At 43.9% G+C, this 25581-nt stretch overlaps 1 protein-coding gene across 1 annotated transcript in view; it reads left to right on the top strand.

The window, feature by feature from the left end:
* Positions 1-17985, top strand: part of LOC149444974 (anionic trypsin-2-like) — a 37473-nt gene extending 19488 nt beyond the window's left edge. The window contains exons 7-12 of the mRNA XM_089654373.1: positions 2175-2383; positions 8574-8716; positions 12580-12733; positions 14883-15133; positions 16602-16738; positions 17601-17985. Coding sequence (XP_089510499.1) covers positions 8677-8716; positions 12580-12733; positions 14883-15133; positions 16602-16738; positions 17601-17750 — 732 coding nt within the window. The 5' untranslated portion in view covers positions 2175-2383; positions 8574-8676 and the 3' untranslated portion in view covers positions 17751-17985. The remainder of the gene's footprint in view (positions 1-2174; positions 2384-8573; positions 8717-12579; positions 12734-14882; positions 15134-16601; positions 16739-17600) is intronic.
* Positions 17986-25581: the final 7596 nt, after the last annotated feature.

Below are 25581 nucleotides of genomic sequence, written 5' to 3'. Positions count from 1 at the left end.
ACACGCTCCTACACCACATTCTATCTCTCCAAAGTGAGGCCAAGACTTTATTTGTACAATCAGGTGGCAGTCTCTCCACTTGACAGTACAGGCTTTATCCTAGTTCCCATCACCCCACGTTTGCTCTGTTAAAGGGCACAGCTTGCTACATTGGGTTTCCCCTTCCCTACAAGAAAACCTTGCACCCGGGGCAGCTGCCCTTCCTGCACCCCACCCTCCCCTTCCCTTCCTGGTTCTGCATGCCTTCATTGAGCAGTTTTACAAAATGTAAAGTTTTCGGTTGAGGACCTACCAGCATGGCCAAGGACTGAGAGGAGGAGAAGACACTTCATGGTGAGAGATTGAGAATTTCTGAGGTCCACAATAGACTTTATACCACAAATATCCATTATTATGTGGTGACACCTGGGGGTTCTCATGACTCTGTGCCAACTGAATGGAGGAAAATCTATTAGATGTTGGGCATTTACTCATGCTGAACATTATCAGTAACCTTGTTTCACCTCCAGCTTCTCCTGAATCATATTATTCTGACACCTGATGCAGCATGTTCAAGGTCAGTGATTCCTGAAGAAGTGAGGAAGGAAGGATAAGGACAACAAGCCCACATAATCTCATATTCTTAGCCAGGGCCACTAAAAAGGGGGTAACAGGCAGTACTCTTGTACCAGGCCTGGGCCTCATCAGATCAGCAAGGGTGCCTAGGCACATCAATATGCAGAGAAAGCCAAAAGCCTACTCAGTTTAATGTCAATCTCATCAGCTGATGCCTTTTTGTCAGATAGGATGTATGGGGCCCCATGATGAGGGAGCTAGAGAGGAAGATGTGTTGGGAAGGAGCAGAGTGGGCGATATCAATAGATGAGGTTGGGGATGTAGCTGACCTCCATCAACCCCATAGATTCCTGGAGAAAGGTTTACACACTTTTTAATAACTACAGACGACCGTTATTATTTATAATATAGTTTATAGTTTTTTTAACACAATATTTTATTTCATTTTTGTGAATGTAAAAAAATATGTAATTCATAAAAACTACAATATGTGTTTTAACTAATTTTGCTATAATAGAAACATTTAAGCTCCAGGCAGATATATAAGACACAAATAAATGATATGTAAGACACAAATATATCTATGTTTTAGATGTAAACAGTGCAAGTACTTGAATCTGACTTGGCACCAGCCTCATGTAGTCCCCTGTACAGCAGAGCTCAGACTGCAAGAGGAAGAAGCAGCACAAGGAGTCTGCCTGTTGTGTTGCAGTTCATGTGTGCTTAAAAGGGGCATGCAATCTGAGATAAAGCAGAGCGACAGAGTTCATTGGTCTGCTGTTTAGCCTTTCACTGTCTAGTCAGTGTGGGAGAGACCTGTAAGTGTTACTGAACTGCAGCAGAAAAAAAAAAATAATGTCCCCTGTCCTGTCAGGGCTGGACTGTGTGGCAGAGCTGTGTAAATCTAAGGACTGGATAAAGAGGAGTCCCAGTTCTTCAACAGGGAAAAGAGCTCCCAGTAATGTCCAGTATTTCATCTGTGTAATAAGCTGTTTACCTAGAGTTAATTTTTAAAGGATAAGTTCACCTTTAAGTAAAAAAAAATAAATGCACATATTTTTTCAGAAAAAAAATGTGCATTTACTGTATTTTTACCTTCAGGAGTCTGCAAATGTGCAGGTGCAATGTCAGGCTCCTGCACACTTTCCCTCCAGCTTCTCCCCATAGCTCCTATATAGGTTCTTTGGTTAGAAAGCTGGAGGAAGAGTGAATGGACTGTGAGCATGCTGATCATTGGACTCACAGTCCATTAAGAAGTACAAGCCGTTTGCCACAATCGCACACAAGACTTTTTTTTATAGCTGCAGTGGCTGCTCTGGGGAGGAATTCCCATCTGCTGTCATGGGGAAGAGGGGTGCTCAAGGGGGGGGGGGATGGGATTGCAGGAACATGTTACATGTTACACCCTAAATATGGATGTAACATGTACTGTTCTAAAGGTGAACTTAGTCTTTAAGGTGTATGGATAGCCCCAAGCGTTTTTTTCACTTTTGTATAGAGAAGGGTTAAAACCCCTGTCAAGCCTTTGGTCACCCCTCACACCACAAACCAATGTGTTGTCAAGCTCATTTTTCTTGTCTGTGTCCCATGGGGAGATTTAATTTAATTTATTTTCTTAGACCACGAGTCAAACACAAGCCAGCAGTCGGAAACAGAGAAGAGATCAAAACTCCTACAGATCCTGTGTGCCTCTGTGTCTCCACCTCCCCTGGTTTCAGCATTCAGCAGACTCCGGCAGCTGACTCCAGCCCTCCTCTGGTCCTCCTCCAGACCCTGCACTTTGTGCTTCTCAGCTCCGCCCTCTTCTTTTTCCCCACAGCAGCACAAGGTAAGGGGGTGCACTGTGATGTAAGTGAGGGTGGGAGATTCTGATGTAAGTGAGGGTGGGAGATTCTTGACTTCTTATGGTAGGGGGGTGGGGGGTTCTTGACATCTGATGTAAGGGAGGGGGTTGCTCTGAACATCTAGTCTTATAGATAAAACCGGATTGCCTGACAGAGAAGCGTGATTCGCCACTCCAGAGAACACGTCTCCACTGCTCTAGAGTCCAGTGGTGGCGTGCTTTACACCACTACATCCGATGCTTTGCATTGCACTTGGTGATGTAAGGCTTGGATGCAGCTGCTTGGCCATGTAAACCCATTCCATGAAGCTCTCTACACACTATTGTTGGGCTCATCTGAAGGCCACACCAAGTTTGGAGGTCTTTAGCTATTGACTCTGCAGACAGTTGGCGACTTCTGCGCACTGTGCGCTTCAGCATGCACTGACCCCACCCTGTCATGTGACGTGGCCTACCACTTGGTGGCTGAGTGGCTGTTGTTCCCAGTTGCTTCCACTTTGTTATAATCCCACTAACAGTTGAGTGTGGAATATTTAGTAGCCAGGAAATGTCACAGATGGACTTATTGCCCAGGTGGCCACCTATCATGGGGCCACGCTTGGAGTCACTGAGCTCCTGAGAGCGACCCGTTCTTTCACCAATGTTTGTAGAAGCAGTCTGCATGCCTAGGGGCTTGATTGTATACACCTGTGGCCATGGAGGGGATTGGAACACCTGAATCCAATGATTTGGAGGGCGGGCCCAATACTTTTGGTAATACGGTATACAGTTGCAAGAAAAAGTATGTGAACCCCTTGAGATTACATGGAGTTTTGCATGAATTGGGCATAAAATGTGCTCTGAACGTCATCTAAGTCACAACAATAGAAGAACACAGTCTGCTGAACATAATACTACACAAACATTAGATGTTGCCATGGTTTAATTGCACATAACATGTAAACATTCACAGTGCAGGGAGGAAAAAGTATGCGAACCTTTGGACTTAATAACTGGTTGACCCTCCTTTGGTAGCAATAACCTCAACCAAACGTTTCCTGTAGTTGCAGATCAGACCTGCACAAGGATCTGGAGTCATTTTGGACCATTCCTCTTCACAAAACTGTTTCAGTGTAGCAATATTCTTGGGATGTCTGGTGTGAATCGCTCTCTTAAGGTCATGCCACAGCATTTCAATGGGGTTGAGGTCAGGACTCTGACTGGGTCACTCCAGAAGGCGTATTCTGTGCTGTTGCAGCCATTGTTTTGTTGAATTACTTGTATGCTTTGGGTCATTGTCCTGTTGCATCACCCATCCTCTGCGGAGCTTGAGTTGGCGGACAGATGGTCGTACGTTTTCCTGCAAAATGTCTTGATAAACTCTGGAATTCATTTTCCCATCAATGACAACAATCCGTCCAGGCCCTGAGGCAGCAAAGCAGCCCCAAACCATGATGCTCCCTCCGCCATGTTTCACAGTGGGGATGAGGTTTTGATGTTGGTGTGCTGTGCCTTTTTTTCTCCACACATAGTGTTGTGTGTTCTTCCCAAACAACTCAATCTTGGTTTCATCTGTCCACAGTATATTTTGCCAGTAGTGCTGTGGAACATCCAGGTGCTCTTTTGCAAACTTCAAACGTGCTGCAATCTTCTTTTTGGACAGCAATGGCTTCCTCCGTGGTGTCCTCCCATGTACTCCATTCTTGTTTAATGTTTTCCTTATTGTAGATGTGTCAACAAAAATGTCAGCATGTGCCAGAGATTTCTGTAGGTCTTTAGCTGACACTCTGGGATTCTTCTTTACCTCATGCAGCATTCTGCGCTGTGCTCTTGCAGTCATTTTTACAGGACGACCACGCCTAGGGAGAGTAGCAACAGTGCTAAACTTTCTCCATTTGTAGGCAGTCTGTCTTACCGAGGACACATGAACATCAAGGCTTTTGGAGATACTTTTGTAACCCTTTCCAGCTTCATGCAAGTCAACAATTCTTGATCGTAGGTCTTCTGAGAGCTCTTTTCTGCGAGGCATGGTTCACATCAGACAGTGCTTCTTGAAACCAGTAAACCCAAAACAGGTGTGCGTTTTTTAAGGGCAGGTCAGCTGTCAGCAACACATCCAATATCATCACACTGATTGGAGTCAAGGTTGGCTCACTCCTGGCTCCAATTAGCTCTGGGAGAAGTCATTAAGCTAGGGCCTCACATACTTTTTCCTCCCTGCACTGTGAATGTTTACATGTTATGTGCAATTAAACCATGGCAACATCTAATGTTTGTGTAGTATTATGTTCAGCAGACTGTGTTCTTCTATTGTTGTGACTTAGATGACGTTCAGAGCACATTTTATGCCCAATTCATGCAAAACTCCACGTAATCCCAAGGGGTTCACATACTTTTTCTTGAAACTGTATATATATATATATATATATATAGATATATAAAAAATATCAGTTTAGACTATAAAAATAAACGTGACCTACAAACCATTACAGTCAGATACAGTCAGACGGCCTTATTTTAGTGATAAGCTAGTGTGACTTAAAGTTTCAGGATCCCACAAAATTTTCTGCCAGGTGGTCATCTGTTTATCTATGTCACTTGTAATTTTGGCAGTACTTAATGCAACCTTTCCAGGTGTTTTGTATCCAAGTAAGCTCTTTATCACACTATACTGGAGGACACACTGCATGCAATGGAACAATCAATAGTTTTTTGGAAAGTTTAATTGTTATAATCAGAATTCTAGATGGAGAACAAAATTGAGAAACGAATATAATGTGAGCGCATGAATTGGCTTGTACACTGCATGGTCAAAGGTTTGTGGACAATCACACCTATATGAGCTTGTTAGACATCGTATTCCTAAACCATGGCCATTAATATAGAGTGGGCCCCCAGTTGTAGCTATAACAGCCTTCACTCATTTGGGAAGACTTTGCACAAGATTTTGGAGGAAATATGTGTGAATTTGTGTCGGTTTAGTTAAAAAAAAACATTTGTGAAGTCGGGTACTGAGGTTGGATGAGAAGACCAGGCTCTCTATTTGCATTCTAAGTCACCCCAACAGTGTTCAGTAGGGTTGAGGTCAGGGTTCAGGACACTTGACTCCCTCCACACCAAACTCACCAAACCATGTCTTTATGGAGCTGGCTTTGTGTACATAGTCATGTTCAGTAGGGTTAAGGTCAAGACTGCATTCTCGACACTCGAGTTCCTCCACATCAAGCTTATCCAGGGGCGGACTGACCATTTGGAAGCTTGGGCACTGCCCGAGGGCCCAGGGTCAGTAGGGGGCCCCATGAGATGCCCCTGGTATCTTTTTCATAGGCTTTTTTGAGTTTGGGCAAGGGCACGGGGGCCCCATGATCCCCTATTGCCCGGGTGCCCCATGAGTTCTCAGTCCGCCCCTGAGCTTATCTGGTCATGTCTTTATGGAGCTGGCTTTGTACACAGTGGCACAGTCCTGCTGGGACAAAAAAAGGTCCTTCAGCAAATTGGAATTACACAATTATCTAACATGTCTTTGTATGTTGTGGTATTAAGGCCCCTTTTACACTTTCGGACCGTTTGTGTCATCAGTCACTTTTTTTTCAAAGAAAAAACGGAGCAAGTTACATTGATTTTTCCATCAGTTTTTTCCATCCACTTAACCAGTCCCAGAGCCATTTTAAAAAAATGTATTTAAATTTTTGGTTTACATCATTAAAAAATAATTTTAAGCCAGAAGTTTACTTTCAATCCCCAAACATTATATATTTTCTGAAAGCAGAAACCAAGAGAATATATTTGTGGTAGTTCAACTTTTTTTTTATGTCACATTATATTAGGGCAACAGTTTATAAAATGCAACATTTCAGTAAAACATACACTTATGGCCAGTTCACACTACATGCGTTTCAGTTGCTTTTTTTCTGAATACAAAATGCACCGAAAGTAGGTGATATGGTTGTCAGTGTCATAGTTCACATCAGTGCTTGCAGTTCCAGTGTGTTCCGGTTGCAGCAACAAAAGTTGAACGGGCTCAATTTTTCATGCACAGAACTGTACTGCAACGCAGTAAAACGCATCAAAAAAGCACCAGAATACACCAAAAATGCACTGGAACACATGTTCCTCTTCAAAGCATCAAAAACGCACCAAAAACATGTATGTGAAAATGCATCTGGAACACATCTGGACTGCGTTTCTATGGTGTAAACCAGCCTCTGCAGCAAAAATGCATGCACAGTGTTTTCCATGTATTTCAATGGCCCTAGTTCACACCAGAGCAGTGAGTTCCAGTCAGTTTCCGGTGCATTCTCTGATTGTCCAATCAGAGAATGCTTTGCATTTATTGAGTTCATAATGCAGCAGGGCAGCGCTTGGCACAGGAGCCAGAAGCTAGTAGTGATTGCTATACTATCAGGGCTGTCTTAATGCATGGGCACCCCTGCGCAGTGCCCAGGGGCTCCAGATGCATAGGGGCCCCATGATAATCTTGCATTACTTTATATTTTCCAGCTGTACTGGATTTGCTGGGACAGTCACTCTTTTTACTAAGCTGTTCTGGGATGGCCCGTGCAGTGTTCCTGAACCTGTACTGTGCCCTCCTGATCCCAGTATTGTGCCCTCCTGACCCCCCCCCCCCCCCCGTACTGTGCCCTCCTGATCCCAATATTGTGCCCTCCTGATCCCAGTATTGTGCCCTCCTGACCCCCCCCCCCCTGTACTGTGCCCTCCTGATCCCAGTATTGTGCCCTCCTGATCCCCCCCCCCCCCTGTACTGTGCCCTCCTGATCCCAGTATTGTGCCCTCCTGACTCCCCCTGTACTGTGCCCTCCTAATCCCAGTATTGTGCCCTCCTGACTCCCCCTGTACTGTGCTCTTCTGATCCCAGTATTGTGCCCTCCTGACCCCCCCTGTACTGTGCCCTCATGATCCCATTATTGTGCCCTCCTGACACCCTCTGTACTTTGCCCTCCAGATCCCAGTATTGTGCCCTCTTGACTTCCCCTATACTGTGCCTCCTGACCCCCCCCCCGTACTGTGCCCTCCTGATCTCATTATTGCATCCTCCTGACACCCCCGTGCTGTGCCCTCCTGATCCCAGTATTGTGCCCTCCTGACACCCCCTGTACTGTGCCCTCCTGATCCCCCTCATACTGTGCCCTCCTGATCCCAGTATTATGCCCTCCTGACTCCCCCTGTACTGTGCTCTTCTGATCCCAGTATTGTGCCCTCCTGACCCCCCCTGTACTGTGCCCTCCTGATCCCCCTCATACTGTGCCCTCCTGATCCCAGTATTGTGCCCTCCTGACACCCCCTGTACTGTGCCCTCCTGATCCCCCTCATACTGTGCCCTCCTGATCCCAGTATTGAGCCCTCCTGACACCCCCTGTACTGTGCCCTCCTGATCCCCCCCTCGTACTGTGCTCTCCTGACTCCCCCTGTACTGTGCCCTCCTGATCCCCCTCGTACTGTGCTCTCCTGATCCCAGTATTGTGCCCTCCTGACTTCCCCTGCACTGTTTCCTCCTGATCCCAGTATTGTGCCTTCCTGACACCCCCTGTACTGTGCCCTCCTGATCGCAGTACTGTGCCCTCCTGACCCCCCTGTACTGTACCCTCCTGATCCCAGTATAAGTAAATAAAAAATCCAGTCTATATCCTATAGTTTGTAGACACTATACCTTTCACACAAATCAATCAATATACATTTATTGGGATTTTTGTTTCTTTTTTTTTTTTGCCAAAGAAATGTAACAGGATACATTTTGGCCAGAATCAAGAGACTTGATTTTTTTATTTTTTTTGAGATGTGTTTTATAGCAGAAAGTAGAAATATTGTTTTTTTTAGCAAAATTGTCAGTATTTTTTCTTTTATATAATAAGAATTTTAAAAAAACAGAATTGATCAAATACCACCAAAAGAAAGCTCTACTTGTGTGAAAAAAGATATAAATTTAGTTTGAGTACAGTGTTGCATGACCGGACAATTGTCAGGTAAATTAGCACAACGCCAGCAAACAATGGCCTGATCATGCTCCGGAGGGCAAGTGGCATTTTCTATTATTGGGGGAATATTAATTCCAACTAGCAAAAGCAGATATCGAAACATTGGCAGTATAAGCAGTGTCTACTTATCATAAACCATTTGGGAAAGCTGCCTAAACAAATCTATGCCAACCCTGAACATCTGCTTCATTCACTTTCTTCAGGTTGGCCCGGCGTTTCTGACATGTGGACAGAAGATAAGATTAGGACGATGCGGAGGTATAAAGGCTGGTATGAGGCTATGGAAGGCACAACTGGTGGAACATCATGAAGACCCTTCTACTTCTCTGTGTTCTTGGCTTTGCGGGTGAGTTTTACTATTAACTTTAACTCTACTCAGTGATCATTTTTCTATACTTTACTAGTATTCTACGCCAAGAAATTCCCAGTTCAGTAATGGTCTATAATTGTCTACAGCAGTGGTTCTCAACGTTCCTAATGCCACGACCCTTTAATACAGATCCTTATGTTGTGTGACCCCCAACCATAAAATATTTTAGTTGCTACTTCATAACTGTAATTTTGCTACTATTTAATTGTAATGTAAATATCTGATATGCAGGATGTATTTTCATTGTTACAAATTGAACATAATTAAAGCATAGTGATCACAAAAACAATTATAATTATAATTCATGAAGTGTTTTACCTCCAATACTTCTGCTTTCAACACAGTAGCTGCTTTCTGCACAGTAGCTGCTTTCAACACAGTAGCTGCTTTCTGCACAGTAGCTGCTTTCTACACAGCAGCAATATGTGTTTTCCAATGGTATTAGGCGACCCCTGTGAAAGAGTCATTCGACCCCCAAAGGGGTCGCGACCCACAGGTTGAGAACCACTGGTCTAGAGACTGATTACCAAATTAAGACAGTATTTTCTGTAAGAAATTATTGATGCCCAATGCAAGAACATTTGCTTTATGCAGATATGCTTGAAACATTTTTTTTTTTTAGTTTGACACAAAAAGTGCACTCGTGTCTTTTGTAGCTGGACGTCAGACTCAAAAGCTCATCAAATACAGTAGGCTTTCAGATGTTTTTCGAGTTGCTTCTGTGTTTTATGGTTTTGCCTTTAAATTGAAACTAACAAACCTTTGATTTGCCCATATGGAGCAAAGGCTTGCTCAAATACCCCCAGCATATAATTTGCTCTCCTCTGCCCCCCCTCTTTTCCATTCATCTATGGGGTCTGAAGGCTATACTCCCAGGTATAACAGAACACATGGCTAACTCCATGTGACAGTGACTTCACAAGCCTTGTGTCAGTTCTGACAGTAGCTCTCCATGGAATTTACTTCACTATGGCAGGTGAATAGAGTGGTAAGGGTGAAACAGGCAGCACAGTGGCTAAATGGTTAGCACTTCCGCCTGGCAGTACTAAGGTCACTGGTTCAAATCCCGACCACGGCACTGCCTGCCTGGCATATTCTCCCTGTGCCTGTGTGGGTTTCCTATGGGTACTCCGATTTCCTCCCACACTCCAAAGACATGCTGGTAGGTTAAACTATAAGCTCATGGCCTTTCGATTGTCATACAGACTCTGATGGGCAGTGGTTAGCCGCCTGTCAGTAGTAGGGTCGTTGTTTTGAATCCCAACCATGGCACCACATGCTTGGAGTTTGCATGTTCTCCCAGTGCCTGTGTGGGTTTCCTCTGGGTGCTTTGGTTTCCTTCCACACTCAACACATGCTGGTAGGTAAATTTGGCTCCTGTCTATGTGTATGTATGAATGTGAGTTAGTAACCTTAGGTTGTACGCTCCTTGAGGGTTAGGGACTGATGTGAATGTACAATATATATATATATATACATGTAAAACGCTGCGTAAATTGATGGCACTATACAAATACCTCTAATAAATAAATAATAAAACATATGCTGCTGGTAAGGACGACATTAAAGGATACATTCACCTTTCCAAACAAAATAATAAATGTATATTTTTTTGCAGGTAAAAAAAAAATGTGCAATTAATAATTTTTTTTCTTATTTTGGAGTGTGTAAAGCATTACACCAGTGATCAGCTGATCGCTGGTGCCATACAGGTCTCCTGCACACTGTCAGTGTATCTGCTTGCTCGTACATCCCGTACAGGGAAGCGGATACTTGCTGACAGGAAGACTCAATGAACTACCACAGTGCTCACAGCTAAAGGCTGTCGGGACTTGTAGTCCATTCATTCAGAGAACACTGTGAATGAAAGATGTGGCGTGTGGGCAGAGACCTGCATGGCCACGCTGTTTTGAAAACGGACAGCCAATACGAGGAACTTCTCCCTGTACTGTTGTCACGGGTGGCACATATAACTTGTTCCCAAAGGTGAACCTATCCTTTAACGTAAATCTGCTATTTTGTCCTGCATAGGTAGAGAACAAATTAAGAAGCTACTTTCAGCTGCTTATGAGTTGCTTTTGAATTCTTATTGGGGGCAAATAGACTGTGCACTTTGCAAGTGCAGTTGCTCCAGAGCTTAGTAAATGAGGTAAAGCTTCACTGTACAAAGAATGCCCAATCACGTGCAAGGAAAATTTTTAAAAAACTGCATTTTTGCTTGCACACGATTGGATGATGGAATTCAGCAGAGCGTCCCTTCATTTACCAAGCTCTGGAGCAACTGCCCCTGTAGAGTGCACAGTCTAATTGCCTTTACTAAAGCAACCTCTTTGCAAGTGCAGCTGCTCCAAGCTTAGAAAATGAGGGGAAGCTTTGCTGACTTCCGTTGTCACATTCAAGCCAAAATGCTATTTTTTTTAAAAAAAATGTTTAATTCTTCTTGCATGTGATTGGGTATTTTTTGCAAAATGAAGCTTCACCTTATTTACTAAGCTCCTGGGCAACTGCACTTGCAGAATGGAACTGTACTTGCAAAGTGCACAGTCTATGTGCCTTTAGTAAATCAGCTCCATTGACTTGGATGAACATGAGCTCCATATGTGACAGGAGGAAGAACTGTGTACAGCTATTTCTCACTGAGTTGGTAAAGTTCAGTGTTTTAGGGATGTTTAACCTCTTTCCGCCTGTTTTTACCTCCCCTAGGCCGCCAGTGTAAAAGAACCCTTTGGAGCAAGTCAAATGCTTCAAGCTGCTTATACATCCATCTCTCTATGGCCCTTTTCACATGGGGCGGACTCTGATTAGATCAGCAGGGGACCTGTCCACTGATCTCTTGCTGATCAGAGCAGAGCGGGCAGATGACAGGTCCATGTCCTCTCAGTTTATGCAGAGCAGACATGGACAGAGCCCGCTCTCCCCTCTGCTCTATGGGCTGGAGAGTGTAAACAGACTCTGCTTTCCATTTACACCCAACTGCCCTCCAATCTGTTCTGCCTAGACGGAGGGGGGTGGATACAAGTCCGTTTACACCTGTCAGTCCATACGGGTAAATGAAGGGACCAATCAGGTCTGCCTGAAAAACTGAAAGCAGACCTGATTGGACCCTTTGTTTGAAAGGTGCCTAAGAGTTGCCAGAGTTCACAGTGTTTTATTGAATTTGATTTAAGAGCAAGTGAAAAGTTTTGAGGTGCTTCTGAGCTGTTTTAAGTTGCTTTTGCATTGACTGGGGGTTGGGGGATCTTTTTTATATTAATTTCCCATAATCCCATGTACTCTAGGTCTGAAAGAAAAAAGTCCTGGTACTTTATGTCAATGAAACTCCATTATTTTAGAGAGTGTCATCATTCTGTAGATGTTTTCAGGCACTGGAAACCAAAAGGAAGGTATTTATTTATTTCAGGTACTTATATGGCACTGTCAATTTACGCAGCACTTTACATATATATTGTACATTCACATCAGTCCCTAACCCTCAAGGGGTGTACAATCTGAGGTCCCTAACTTACATTCATACATACACATATTAGGGCCAATTTAGACATGATCCAATTAACTTACCAGCATGTCTTTGGAGTGTGGGAGGAAACCGGAGAACCCGGAGGAAACCCACGCAAGCACAGGGAGAACATGCAAACTCCATGCAGGAGGCACCATGGTCGGGAATAGAACCCATGACCCATTTACTGCAAGGCAGACGTGCTAACCACTAAGCCACTAGGTCATAAGCAACAGAGTCGAAGCAAGACCAGTGTAGTCATAATCTTCCTTATCAAGTAAACAGCCTGGAGACAGGGAAGTGACAAAGCTTTATGTAATTTTTATATTTTATTACTTTCCAGCTGCAACCCCTTTTTATGATGATGATGACAAGATAGTAGGTGGATATCCCTGCCAAGTGTCATACCAGGTCTCTCTGAATTCCGGGTACCACTTCTGCGGAGGTTCCCTGATCAATGAGGAATGGGTTGTATCTGCTGCTCACTGCTACAAGTCGTAAGTATAGTGATTTTTCAGATAGCCTGATCTGCTATGCGCACCTAGGCCTTTATTTGAGGCTGTACATCCCAAGAGATGGTGAAAGCAAGAATTGACCATAATAATTTAAAAGAATGTTGACACAGCCACAATTGGTCTTAACCTCCCTGGCGGTATTCCCGAGTGTAGCTCGGGGTAAAATTTCAGTACCAAAAGCGGTAACCCCGAGCTACACTCGGGCTTACCATGCGGCGCTGCATAGGGAGTCCCTGCAGAGCTTACCTTGTCCTTCGCTCCCGTGATGTGTCCCCTGCAGTGTCCCCGGCCATCTCCTCTGGCTGATGCCGGCATCTGGCTTCTGTGTTCTGGTCCCTGTGACGTCGGGATGTACGGGCGCCGGCGGTGGGAAATTTGAAAATTTTAAAAAATGTCATTTTTTTCCAAACAAATTTTACATAATAAAACATTGCTGTTTCAACCCATTTCACATACATTTTGTCCCGAGTGCTTTGTCCGGCGCCCTGCCTGCATTTTGTCTGTTCTTTCTGCCTGAAAACTGAGAAACGTCCATGGCGTCCAAAAAGCGTCCCTTTAGGTCAAAAGCGGTTTTAGATCAGCTAGAGAACAGCGATAGTAAATCAGAACCACTTGCAGAATTGAGTGATAATGATTCGTGGGGGAAATTCCTCATCAGACACTGAAAACGATTCTGCGACTTTGCTCAGCGATGTGCGAACTTGGCGCTATATTTCACATTTCAGTGTTTTTGGTTTGATTATATTATTGAATTAAATGTTTTATTATATTATTATTTTTAATGATTATTTATTAAATTATAATTTATGATTTTGTGTTTCAAATTTTATCCTACCCGGGATGTTTAATAGACTCTTGTTTGGACAGATTTCAGTGAGTTATTCCTAAAAATTACAGCCTACAATAAAAAAAACTACATATTTCCATGAAAAATAATGGTACCACTTTCAGCACCAAAAATCTGAAATAATCATACCGCTAGGGAGGTTAACGGACCTTTTTTATCCTGTGGGTAGGACCTGTCTACACCCGTGCATGTGGGGGCACCATTATGCACGGAGCGTGCTCACCAATGCCTGGGACCAGGCAGAGATTGTGGTCACGTGAAGAATCTAACATTAGTAGTTCCCAGACGAGCCTTCCCTGTGTGTAGTAAGAATGGAGAGTTCCTCTGAAAAACAGAATGTCCCATGTCACTACACACTGTAACTTTAGCAAATGTTGCATTAGGAGGGACTCACTGAGCGTGAACCCATTCCACCAATCCAGTGCACCTGTTACTTCACTCCCAATAACAGAATGGGGTCCCACCAATCACATAGCATGTACCTCAAACATGCTCAATGTTAACTCCTTACCTTGTGACCAGCTTATGGATCTCCATAAAGAGGATTTTCTCCCAGTTGATATGGGAGAAGGACCGCTGAGGAGGGAGTCCAATAGTGACCCCCTCACTAATGGAGGATGTGCCACTTTACCAGGTACCATGCCTACAACTGGTTCCTTGTACTTGGTTACTCTTAGCAATGGTATTATTCTTCCTTAACCCTGTTTCCATAATGTATTTCAAATCGCATAGTACTTTACAGACCCAGGTTCTTTTGGGTACACCAGAACCTCCATGCACCCCTTTAAAAAAAACTTCAATACAGTTAACATAACTTTTACTGCATAAAACCTTGTCAGTGCAGTTCAATATGAACATGACCCATTTATCAAAGCTAACTATTAAAGAGTGGCTACCCAGGCAAACCTTGAATAGGTAAAAGTCCATACAGGTGCAGTCCATCTCTGGTGGTGCTCTGGAATCCTCTGCATTCACAGCGGAGTCCCTCTCCAAACTTGAAGTAAGGCGGACAAACGCTCTCCTCAGTCTTCCTCCTTTTTATATCACAGGTGGGCTAGCTGTGACCCTTAAAGCTTGTGAAACACAAAAGGCCTTTTAACTCGTTCCTCCCTTCAGCCTGTGCCAGGATCTAACTTGCTAAGCAGTTTCCAACCTGTTTACAAGCCTAAAATACATGTGTAAGAGCTGCTAATACTTTCTCAACTATGTAAAATGTGGCTAATGTTCATAAGTTCCAGAAAGCCCTTGAAATACCTGTCTGCTTTTTTTTCTCACCTTGTACAGACGCATTGAAGTCAGAATTGGAGAATATGACATCAGAGCCGTAGATGGAACAGAACAGTTCATTCAATCGGCAAAGATCATCCGCCATCCGAAGTACAATGCTTACACGATTGACAATGACATCATGTTGATCAAGCTTTCTGAGCCGGCCAAGCTAAGTGACGTAGTTCAGCCCATCGCTCTCCCATCTCAATGTGCACCTGATGGTACTGTGTGTTTGGTCTCTGGCTGGGGGAACACCATGAACACCGGTAAGTACTAAAGGCTGCCCTGCTACCACACACTACCAGAGAACCCCATGCACAAAATGTGTACCATATTGAAAGGTCTGAAGTCAGAGGAGACAATCCTTCAAGAAAATCTGTGCTGTAATAGCTATGGTAGCTACTATTGCTGTCCTTCTATTGAAAATATTTGGTTCTTGGCTGTCTTTGGCTTGTACAGTTTCTGACACACTAGGCCCAAAGAAAGTATCTAGAAAGTAGAATCAGAGCTCATCTTTCTTTACGGAACCCGTACTCTCAACAACAGCAAGGCATCTATCATTGCCAGAAGGTTAGGTCTGCAATAGGAGATTTTGGTATGAGTGCATGCAGGGGACTATGTCATGGATGACCTGTAGGTGCAAAATATAGGAAAACATTGTTATAGCTGGGTGAATGCTTGTGACATTTGTCCAGCAAATTTCTTAAAAAAATAGACCTCCCAAGAGAAGCTAATACTGAGTATGCAGGCAGAGGCGTCCCTAGGGTTGGTGTCACCCGGTGCAGTAACACTTGGTGTCACCCCTACAGAGAGGAAGGAGCGGTGCCGGTGTAGTGGTAAAATGAGTATTTCCCCGTGAAGATATGTATCCCCTGAAGCAACTGCGCATGTGCCAGTTTCAGGCCGAAGAAGCCATCCTCCGACTTTAGCACAGAGCTGCCACAGTTAACCCCTTACAGGCTGCAAACCGCCGAAGCGATCCGTGGATCACTATGGGTTGCAAAGTTATACGGGGTTAACTGGTCTTGCAACACATAGTGATCCGCGGGATCAGCTTCAGCCTTTTGCAGCCTGTAAGGGGTTAACTGTGGCAGCTCTGTGCTAAAGTCGGAGAACGGCAGTCGGCTTCTTCAGCCTAAAACCGGCACATGCGCAGTTGCTTCAGGAGATACATATCTTCACAAGATACTCATTTTACCGCTACACCAGAGGCAGCTGTCAGTGTGCTGGGAATCTGGGATCACCCCAGTAACTGGCCAGGGCCCTCACAGAGCACAGAAGCTCTGCTGGCATCCTGCTCCTGCACCCCCTGTGATGGTGTCACCGGGTGCGGCACTCACCCCCCTGGGGACGCCACTGTGTGCAAGCATAGGGGTGAATTTACTAAAGGAAAATAGACTGTACATTTTGCAAATGCAGTTGTTCCAGAGCTTAGTAAATGAGGGGAAACTCTTCTAATATCCACGATCCATTTATGTGCAAGCAAAAATGCTGTTTTTGTTTTTTTATTTTCCTGGCATGTGATTGGGTATTCTTTGCAAAGTGAAGCTTCACCTAATTTACTGAGCTCTGGAGCAATTGCACTTTCAGAGTGCAGTGTATTTGCCTTTAGTAAATCTTCCCCATAGGGTGATTTTTGTTGTCAGTTGACTTTTATTTTGTTTTTACTCTCTTGAGTTCAATTTGTGCTCATTTGTTTAGAGGTTTGAAAGATCTCTTTTTTTTCTCTCCCAGCATCCAACCCAGATCTTCTGCAGTGTGTTGATGTTCCAGTTGTGCCTGCCGCCGACTGCTTGAAGTCCTATCCAGGACAAATTACAGAGAACATGATCTGCTTGGGCTTCCCAGAGGGCGGAAAAGACTCCTGCCAGGTAACGAATGTGAACTCAAAGTCATTAAATATATTTCTATAGAACCAGAAATGAAACCCCAGGAAAATACTTTTTAAATTAACTTTTGTGGAATACAATCTTGTATATGACAAATAATTAACACATTACACTTATGTAACCACTGGAGAAACAGACCACAAACTGCTGGAAGGAGGCAGCCACTGTATATGTTTAACCCCTTGTCGCTGGCACCCCATGGCCCTTTAAGGGGTTTCTGATGCCGGGAGGTGGGGCAGGGTTTTGGGTCATGTGACCACCGTGATTGGCTGTCACATGATCGGAAAGATCCGATCGCAAATGGAGATCAGGAGCTTTCTGTGAGGTGCCGGTAACTATGCTGGGAGCGCGCAGGGCACGCGCTCTCAGCACACGCGCTCTCAGCACATGTTTGTTTACATCGGGTATGCAAATATGCGGCCTCTCAGCTTCAAGGCCCAGCTGCCAAGAGGTTGCATATTTGAGTACCATCGGCACCAAGGAGTTAAATAAGCCCCACTCATCCTCCTAGACAGCCAATAGGTGAAAGCAGAACGCATGTCCATATGGATCCCTGAAGCCTTTGTTGTACTTTGCAAAATGTACATTTTACAATGCAGCTACTCTTATGTGTTAACTCTTTCGTGTTACAAAACTAGCCCCAAAACGTTTTGATACCACCTCATACTGGTGATAAGAATCTATTTATAGAGCATAGTGCTTTAAAAGTACAGCAATTCTTTAATTAGTTTTATAGAAAAGTTATACAAGTCTGGTAGAAGGGGAAATTGCTTTATATGTCCACAGTTGGTGTGTTAGTGAAGGCACACTGACATCTTTTTAATCCCCTTTTTGTTTGATCCAGGGCGACTCTGGTGGACCAGTGGCTGTCAATGGAGAGCTCCAAGGTGTTGTGTCTTGGGGAAGAGGCTGTGCTCTGCCAAATTATCCTGGAGTTTACACCAAAGTCTGTAATTACATCTCCTGGATTGAGGATACCATCGCCAACAACTAATTTCTGGAGTCATCATACTTTCCAAGATTTCCACCTACAAAATCTGAACTCCACAAAACCCTCCACAGCTGTATCCAGCATTGCCCACACTGCAACAAGGTTTATTTTGCCACCTTTTTTTAAAAGCTATAAATTGAGATCTTTTCACAAAATATCATGATTGTTGTGTACGATGTCATCATCTGATGGGCCCTGCAATGGGAAAACATGAAATAAAAATTTTCATTTAGCACTATGACTTGTTTTTTTTTTAATTGAAGTAAAATTGGCAATTATCTGCTATGGTCTTGCCTTAACTAAGTTCCTTCATAAATGGCTCAATATTTACACACATCAGTTACTAAATACTGGTGGGGTAGTGGTCAATTGGAGACAAATGATAAGCTTCAAATATTGCCTCGTATTTCTTGCTGAAACTTAAACAATTTGGAAAAAAATCTGAAGCTGGATCTAGTATGGCCTTTTTTTTTCTTTTATTTATTGACACCCGAATTCAGCCCCCAATTTCTTTTCATGTGGGCTAGAGTAGGAAAGGAGGGGTAGAGACTCAGGTAAAGAAATTATGAGAAATCTCTTCCCCAAGAAACAGACCACAAACTGCTGGAAGGAGGGAGCCACTGTATATGTTTAACCCCTTGGCGCTGGCACCACATGGCCCTTTAAGGGGTTTCTGATGCCAGGAGGTGGGGCAGGGTTTTGGGTCATGTGACCACCGTGATTGGCTTTCACCGCAGTCACATGATCGGAAAGATCCCAATCGCAAGTAGAGATCGGGAGCTTTCTGTGAGATGCCGGTAACTATGCTGGGAGCGTGCAGGACACGCGCTCTCAGCACATGTTTGTTTACATCGGGTATGCAAATATGCGGCCTCTCAGCTTCAAGGCCCAGCTGCCAAGAGGTTGCATATTTGAGTACCATCGGCACCAAGGAGTTAAATAAGCCCCACCCATCCTCCTAAACAGCCGATAGGTGAAACTTAAACAATTTGGAAAAAAATCTGAAGCTGGATCTAGTATGGTCTTTTTTTTTTCTTTTATTTATTGAAGCCCGAATTCAGCCCCCAATTTCTTTTCATGTGGGCTAGAGTAGGTAGAGACCCAGGTAAAGAAATGATGAGAAATCTCTCCAACGAACACAAAGTCAATAACACATTTTTAATGCAATGAGGAAGGATCTTCTCATTTTTTATTGTGTTTAAAACAGAATTCCATTCTGCAGCAATCTATATTTTTATGCTTCCCATAGTGTACAGCTTAATGCCCTTATTTGAATATGTATCTGACATTTTCTACCTTAAAAATGGAAAGAAAGTTGCATGGCTATTCCAGATCCTTTCAGTCTGATCCACACTGGCCTGTGGGATAAAACCAGGTGGAGTCAGTACATCACTATGGTAACCTCCTTTCAACAGTAATTAATATTTAGTAGGCATCATGCCTATCTAAACTGATACACACTGCGTTGCACTGTACACAGCTGTGGCACGGCCTCATTTGCTTGAATGGGGAGGCAGTACTGCCTGCTGAATGTGACAGGAGGGATCATTTTTGCCTTGGCCATAAAGCAAAACGTGGCCATATCATAAGAATACCCACATTTGCTGCCTTTGCAGCTTAAGGGTAAGGGAATCTGGAGGGGTGGCTCAGCCCCATGTTTTTACCACCCTCCCAACTGGATATCTGCAGACAGGAAGTGTGAATGTGAAATGCACATCAATTGCAAATTCAGTGGCTTACAGTGTGGAGGGCAAAGGGAGAAGTTTGCAGAGCAACACAGTTTTTCATCAAACACCAGAGGCAGAAGCAGATTTTTCTCTGATGCTCTGCCGTGAACCCGTGTACAAAAAAGTGAACCGTGAAATCACAGAGTACAGTATGGCCAATCCTCTGAAGAGAAAGGACCACTAACCCTGAACTTCCTGAGGCTCAAGACTTCTGACAGACGCAAGGTATGACATGGTCTTCCTAAACCCAAGCCAGGTGGACCCCACTCCTTAGGGACCAGCCAAAACTGATCCAACAAGTGGTTGGTGAGGGACTCCCCTGAAGAGACCCCTCCAAATTGGGAGAGGCAAAAGACCCAAAGGCCACAGAACTTCCCCCGATGATCTTGACCCTGTCTATGGGCAAACACACACAAAAATAACCTCCAAAAAAACACATGCAATGTAGTAACAATACAAAATATATTCAGTACCTAAAAACCGCAATAAAGTGATAATCATAATAATAATGTTATTAACAATATTATTACTAATGCACCCTAAACGAACAATCCCGCAGCAGCTGCAGTCAACTTACTCCTCCAGACAAGCAAAAACCCAAATCACACTCTACTCCCCGCACTTAGATCAGGGATTCTCATATAGGGTACTATGGAGCCCTAGGGTTCCTCCAGAGGTTGCTAGGGGTTCCTTGAGCAATGAGCACTTTCTGCCTCTCAGATAAATTCCCACTGAAGCTACTGATACATTTAGCTATCTGTAAGAGTGTAATTCCTCCAGGAGTGTATGGAACAATCTATCCACTGACCATCACACTAATGTATCGTGTTGTAGATATAGTCATTCTTAACCGGGGTTCCTTGAGACCGGAAAGTTATTTCAAGGGTTCCTCTGTGTTGAAAAGGTTGAGGAAGGCTGGCTTAGAATATACCAATATAATACCAGTTTAAGTGCTTATGAATTAATAAGTGACAAACAACAAAACAAAAATAAAAAAGTGCCATGTGCAATACACAGCAGGCCCTTTTGCCAGTATAAAAATTGCCCTGGCTGGCCAAAATACACACAAAGGCATGATGTAAGAAAAGCTATTTTTTACTTTGTGATGCCTTCCATGTTCACTGTTTAACTAGCTGCCGACCGCAGATAGCCGAATGACGGCTACACTGCGGCCGGCCAGTTCTGAGTGGATGTCATATGACGTCCTCCCAGAACGCGCTCTCCTGCGCGCCCCAGGGGGCGCGCACCCAGCAATCTCCGTGATCGCTGTGTCCTATGGACACAGCTGATCACGTGCTGTGGTAAAAGGCCAATCACAGCGGCCTTTTACCACGTGATCAGCGGTGTCCAATGACACGCTGATCAGAGGGAAATGCAAGTGCCGGTTCTTGGCTGCACTTTCCTCACGCTGTCAGATCGTGAGGAAAGTACTGCCGAGAACCGGCAGTTGTCAGAGCGGGGATCGGCACCGATCATCAGGGCACTGATGATCAGTGCCCTGATGATCGGTGCCCAGCAGTGCCACCCGCAAGTTCCGCCCACCTGTGCCCAGCAGTGCGCCCACTAGCTCCGCCCACCCGTGCCCAGCAGATCACCCACCTGTGCCCAGCAGTGCACCCACCTGTGCCACTCTGCAGGGCCACCTACCTGTGCCCAGAAGTGCCACCTACCTGTGCCCAGCAGTGCCACCCTCCTGTGCCCACCCACCTGTGCCCACCAGTGCCACCCACCTGTGCCCATCCACCAGTGCTGCCCACCAGTGCAGCCCAGCAGTGCCGCCAGTCAGTGCCCAGCAGTGATGCCAGTCAGTGCCGTCTATCAGTACCCATAATCAGTGTCACCTATCAGTGCCGCCTATCAGTGCTGCATATTAGTGCCGCCTATCCGTGACACCTCATTAGTGCTGTCTATCAGTGCCGCCTATCCGTGCCACCTCATTAGTACTGCCTATCAGTGCCCTTTAGTGCTGCCTATCAGTGCCCATCAGTGCTGCCTCATCAACGCACATCAGTGAAGGAGAAAAAATACCTGTTTGAAAAATTTTATAAAAGAAAGAAACTTTTTTTTTTTCTTTCAAATTTTTTGCACTTTTTTTATTTATAACGCAAAAAGTAAAGCGCCCAGTGGCGATTAAATATCTATTTGTGAGAAAAAAATGATCAAAATTTCATATGGGTACAATGTTGCATGACCGCGCAATTGTCAATCAAAGTGCGGCAGCGCTGAAAGCTGAAAATTGGCCTGGTAAATAAGGGGGTATAAGTGCCTGGTAGGCAAGGGGTTAAAAAGCCAGTTATAGACCTGGGTAGGTGACCAGTTTTTTCTTTGTATGTTAATTTTGGAGGTTCAGTGGGTGCATTGGACACCCTGGCTGCCGTTGTGCTACATGCTGGGTGTCAGGTGCGCTCCCATGACCTTAATGAGGGGTGGGCTCCCTTAGGTTCACCTGCCCTTGTTTCTATCCATTTAAATGCATGTGCCTCCATTGTGAGGACTCTCAAGATTTATAGAGTTAGGACCACGGATACTCAGGGTGCCGTGATGTGGCTCTGTGGCTTACGTATGTATTTGCAAATGTGTGCTAACTAAACCCCTGTTTTTAAACGCATGTTCTTAGACAGGTTAATTTGGTTTTTGATAGTTGGCTAACTGTCTGGCAGTTTGAACTGGCTTTCTTATCCCCCTCTTTTGATAAGTTATACTTATCCATGTTCCTTGCCGACAATAGCTGTGATTAGACTGGGGTAGGCTGGCAAGTTGAACTGGATAGTCCTATTTTTTACTTTGTGACGCCTTCCATGTTCACTGTGTAAAAAGCCAGTTATAGACCTGGGTAGGTGACCAGTTTTTTCTTTTTTTTTTTTCTCAGTATAAAAATTGCCCTGGCTGGCCAAAATGCACACAAAGGCATGATGTAAGAAAAGCTTATAGTGAAGTGACCAAGTGCTAGTGAAACACCATGATATGGTGCAATGCAAAAGTGTTTTACCGTCATCCCCGGGACAGCACCCCCTGGGGGCACATCACCGGGGGCTCCTTGTGACTCCCAGCCCCAGGCCAGAGAAATGCCCCATTCACATCAGAAAGGCAATAGAAGTAGTTGGGACAGACACAAGTAAGGCTGGAGTTCTGCTTTAAAGCCATTGTAATCTTGTTTATATTTAATAACAATATAATATATATCTATGCTGTGCCAACTCCTATATTCAGTGAATGTGCAAATAAAGAATTTTTCTCATATATCTCAGTATTCAGTGTATACAAACTAAACAATATACCATTTCAAAATGAAGCATTTGGTATATTGCTTGCACAATAACGTTCCTATATTCTGCTTTTCCACCACGCGTGTTTCTTATTTCCTCAGTATTCCACATATCAATCCACGTCGTAGTGACTCCCACCATCTCTGTGCCTATGTGCTTACCTCCAACTTTGGACCTGTGTAAATCAGCTCAACCTTGCCTTCCCCTCTGGGGATCACTACAAATGCTGCTCTGGTGCTATCTCTGGCGGTGTTCCTTCCTGTGGTCTTATTATGTATGAAGTATATTACATTAGGAAGAATAGACGTGGGGTTCCTCCAGAGGTTGCTAGGGGTTCCTTGAGCAATGAGCACTTTATGCCTCTTAGATAAATTCCCACTGAAGCTACTGATACATTTAGCTATCTGTAAGAGTGTAATTCCTCCAGGAGTGTATGGAACAATCTATCCACTGACCATCACACTAATGTATCATGTGTTGTAGATATAGTCATTTTTAACCGGGGTTCCTTGAGACCGGAAAGTTATTTCAAGGGTTCCTCTGTGTTGAAAAGGTTGAGGAAGACTGGCTTAGAATATACCAATATAATACCAGTAGCGACTCCCACCATCTCTGTGCCTTTGTGCTTACCTCCAACTTTGGACCTGTGTAAATCAGCTCAACCTTGCCTTCCCCTCTGGGGATCACTACAAATGCTGCTCTGGTGCTACCTCTGGCGGTGTCCCTTCCTGTGGTCTTATTATGTATGATGTATATTACATTAGGAAGAATGGACATGTGGTCCCTTGAAGAGTTCAGACCGGCCCTCACATATACTCTGCAAATAAGCTCACAGACAAATGGGGGCCCCACACTGTGTAGTGTGTTAAAACCACTTTATTTAATATTAACTGTCATATTACTATATGGCGGGCGGAAGGCGGTTAAGAAAAGTTCTGGATTGTTTCTTAGATAGACAGAATATAACTGGATATATCATTTATAGGTAAAGTTGATCCAGGGAATATCTGATTGCCACTCGGGGGATCAGGAAGGATTTTTGTCCCCTGCAGCAGCAAATTGGATCGTGCTTTGCTGGGTTTTTTTTTTTGCCTTCCTCTGGATCAACTGTGGGTGTAGGATTATAACTTTTTTTTTTGTTTAATGCTTGAACTGGATGGACTTTTGTCTTTTTTTTCAACCAGACTATGTAACTATATATGTTTATACTATCTACATGAGTCTCCATTGTTGCACGGAACTGCCATCCTTGTTTGTTTTTTTTGTGATTTTAATTCTTTAATTACATAATTGTTGGGTGGAGCATGTTTGTATATATGTCCTGTGGTCAAAGCGACTTGCCGAAACGCTTTTTTTTTATGTCTCTACCTTGTAACAAATAAAGACTTTAATATGGACATCAGAGTTGCTGGCTCTTCCTATTGCTCCAAAGCGGTTTAAACACACTACACAATGTGGGGCCCCCATTTGTCTGTGAGCATATTTGCAGAGTATATGTGAGGGCCAGTCTGAACTCTTAAAGGGACCACATGTCCATTCTTCCTAATGTAATATACTTCATACATAATAAGACCACAGGAAGGAACACCGCCAGAGGTAGCACCAGAGCAGCATTTGTAGTGATCTCCAGAGGGGAAGGTGAGGTTGAGCTGATTTATACAGGTCCAAAGTTGGAGGTAAGCACATAGGCACAGAGATGGTGGGAGTCACTACAACGTAGACTGATATATGGAGTACTGAGGAAATAAAAAGCGTGTGGTGGAGAAGCAGAATATAGACACTTCATGTGCAAGCAATACAAAAGATGCTTAATTTTGAAATGGTATATTGTTTTATTTGTATACACTGATTACTAAGATATAAGGGAAAAATGTATTTGCACATTCACGGAATATAATAGTTGGTGCAGCATAGTTCTGTACAGGGGCGGACTGACCATTCGGGTGCTCGGGCACTGTCCGGGTGCCCCATGAGATGCCCCTGGTACCTTTCATAGGATTTTTTTGGTGTGGTTTGAGTGTGGGCGAGGACATGGGCCCCATGAGTTATCAGTCCGGCCCTGGTTCTGTATTACCGGTATATCGTTTTTATTTCTTGATATTGTGGGAACACTTTTTTATGTTTACAGCCTTCTGTTGGCAGGTATTTTCATTTGTTTATGTTTTTTGGGTTTGGAGTTCTTGGGATTTCATTCATTTGTTCTTACAAACTGTACACATAATATTAAGAGAAGCGCAGGATTATTACAACACATTCATAATCTTCCTCATATTATTATCTATCTGTCATAGATGAAAGGAAGAGATGGTGTTGTCCTAAACAGAGGGGTGTCTGCATGCATTTCCAAGGAATCTTGCCTGTGGCTTCTAACTTATAGTAAGTGCTTAAGTAAAACCATATACAGTATGATGTCACTCTGGAGTGCTTACATTTCAATGAATCAGGTTAGCAGAAAAACATGTATAATCAGGACTCATTTCACCATTTAGCAAGTCGAGCCAGTTGTAACCGTTTCCTGAATGAAAAGCACAAATACTCCTGCACTTGGGAGTGAACTTGATAAAGGGTATGGATCCATCCTGGATAGCGCACATCTTGCTGCCCTCAAAGAAATGGGGAAGTCCAAAGACACCGGATACAAAGAAAACAAATGGTGCACTGGTCTAGTGCATTACCTTAAATAACAATTATTGATAAAAAGTGATTACCTATCACCTTGTATCAATAAATGTTATTTAAGGTAATGTGCTAGGCTAGTGTGCACTCTGTTTTCTTTTACCATTTCCTCTGCTGCTGCAATTCCTCCCCCCTCTACAGGGAGAAGGATTCCTATTGTCTTCT

This window comes from Staurois parvus, unplaced genomic scaffold, assembly GCF_062004578.1.
Source record: "Staurois parvus isolate SC_StPar_1 unplaced genomic scaffold, SC_StPar_1.0 ptg000758l, whole genome shotgun sequence".
NCBI lineage: Eukaryota > Metazoa > Chordata > Amphibia > Anura > Ranidae > Staurois > Staurois parvus.
Note: the sequence above shows the minus strand (reverse complement) of the source record. Positions and strands in the feature narration are given on the sequence as shown.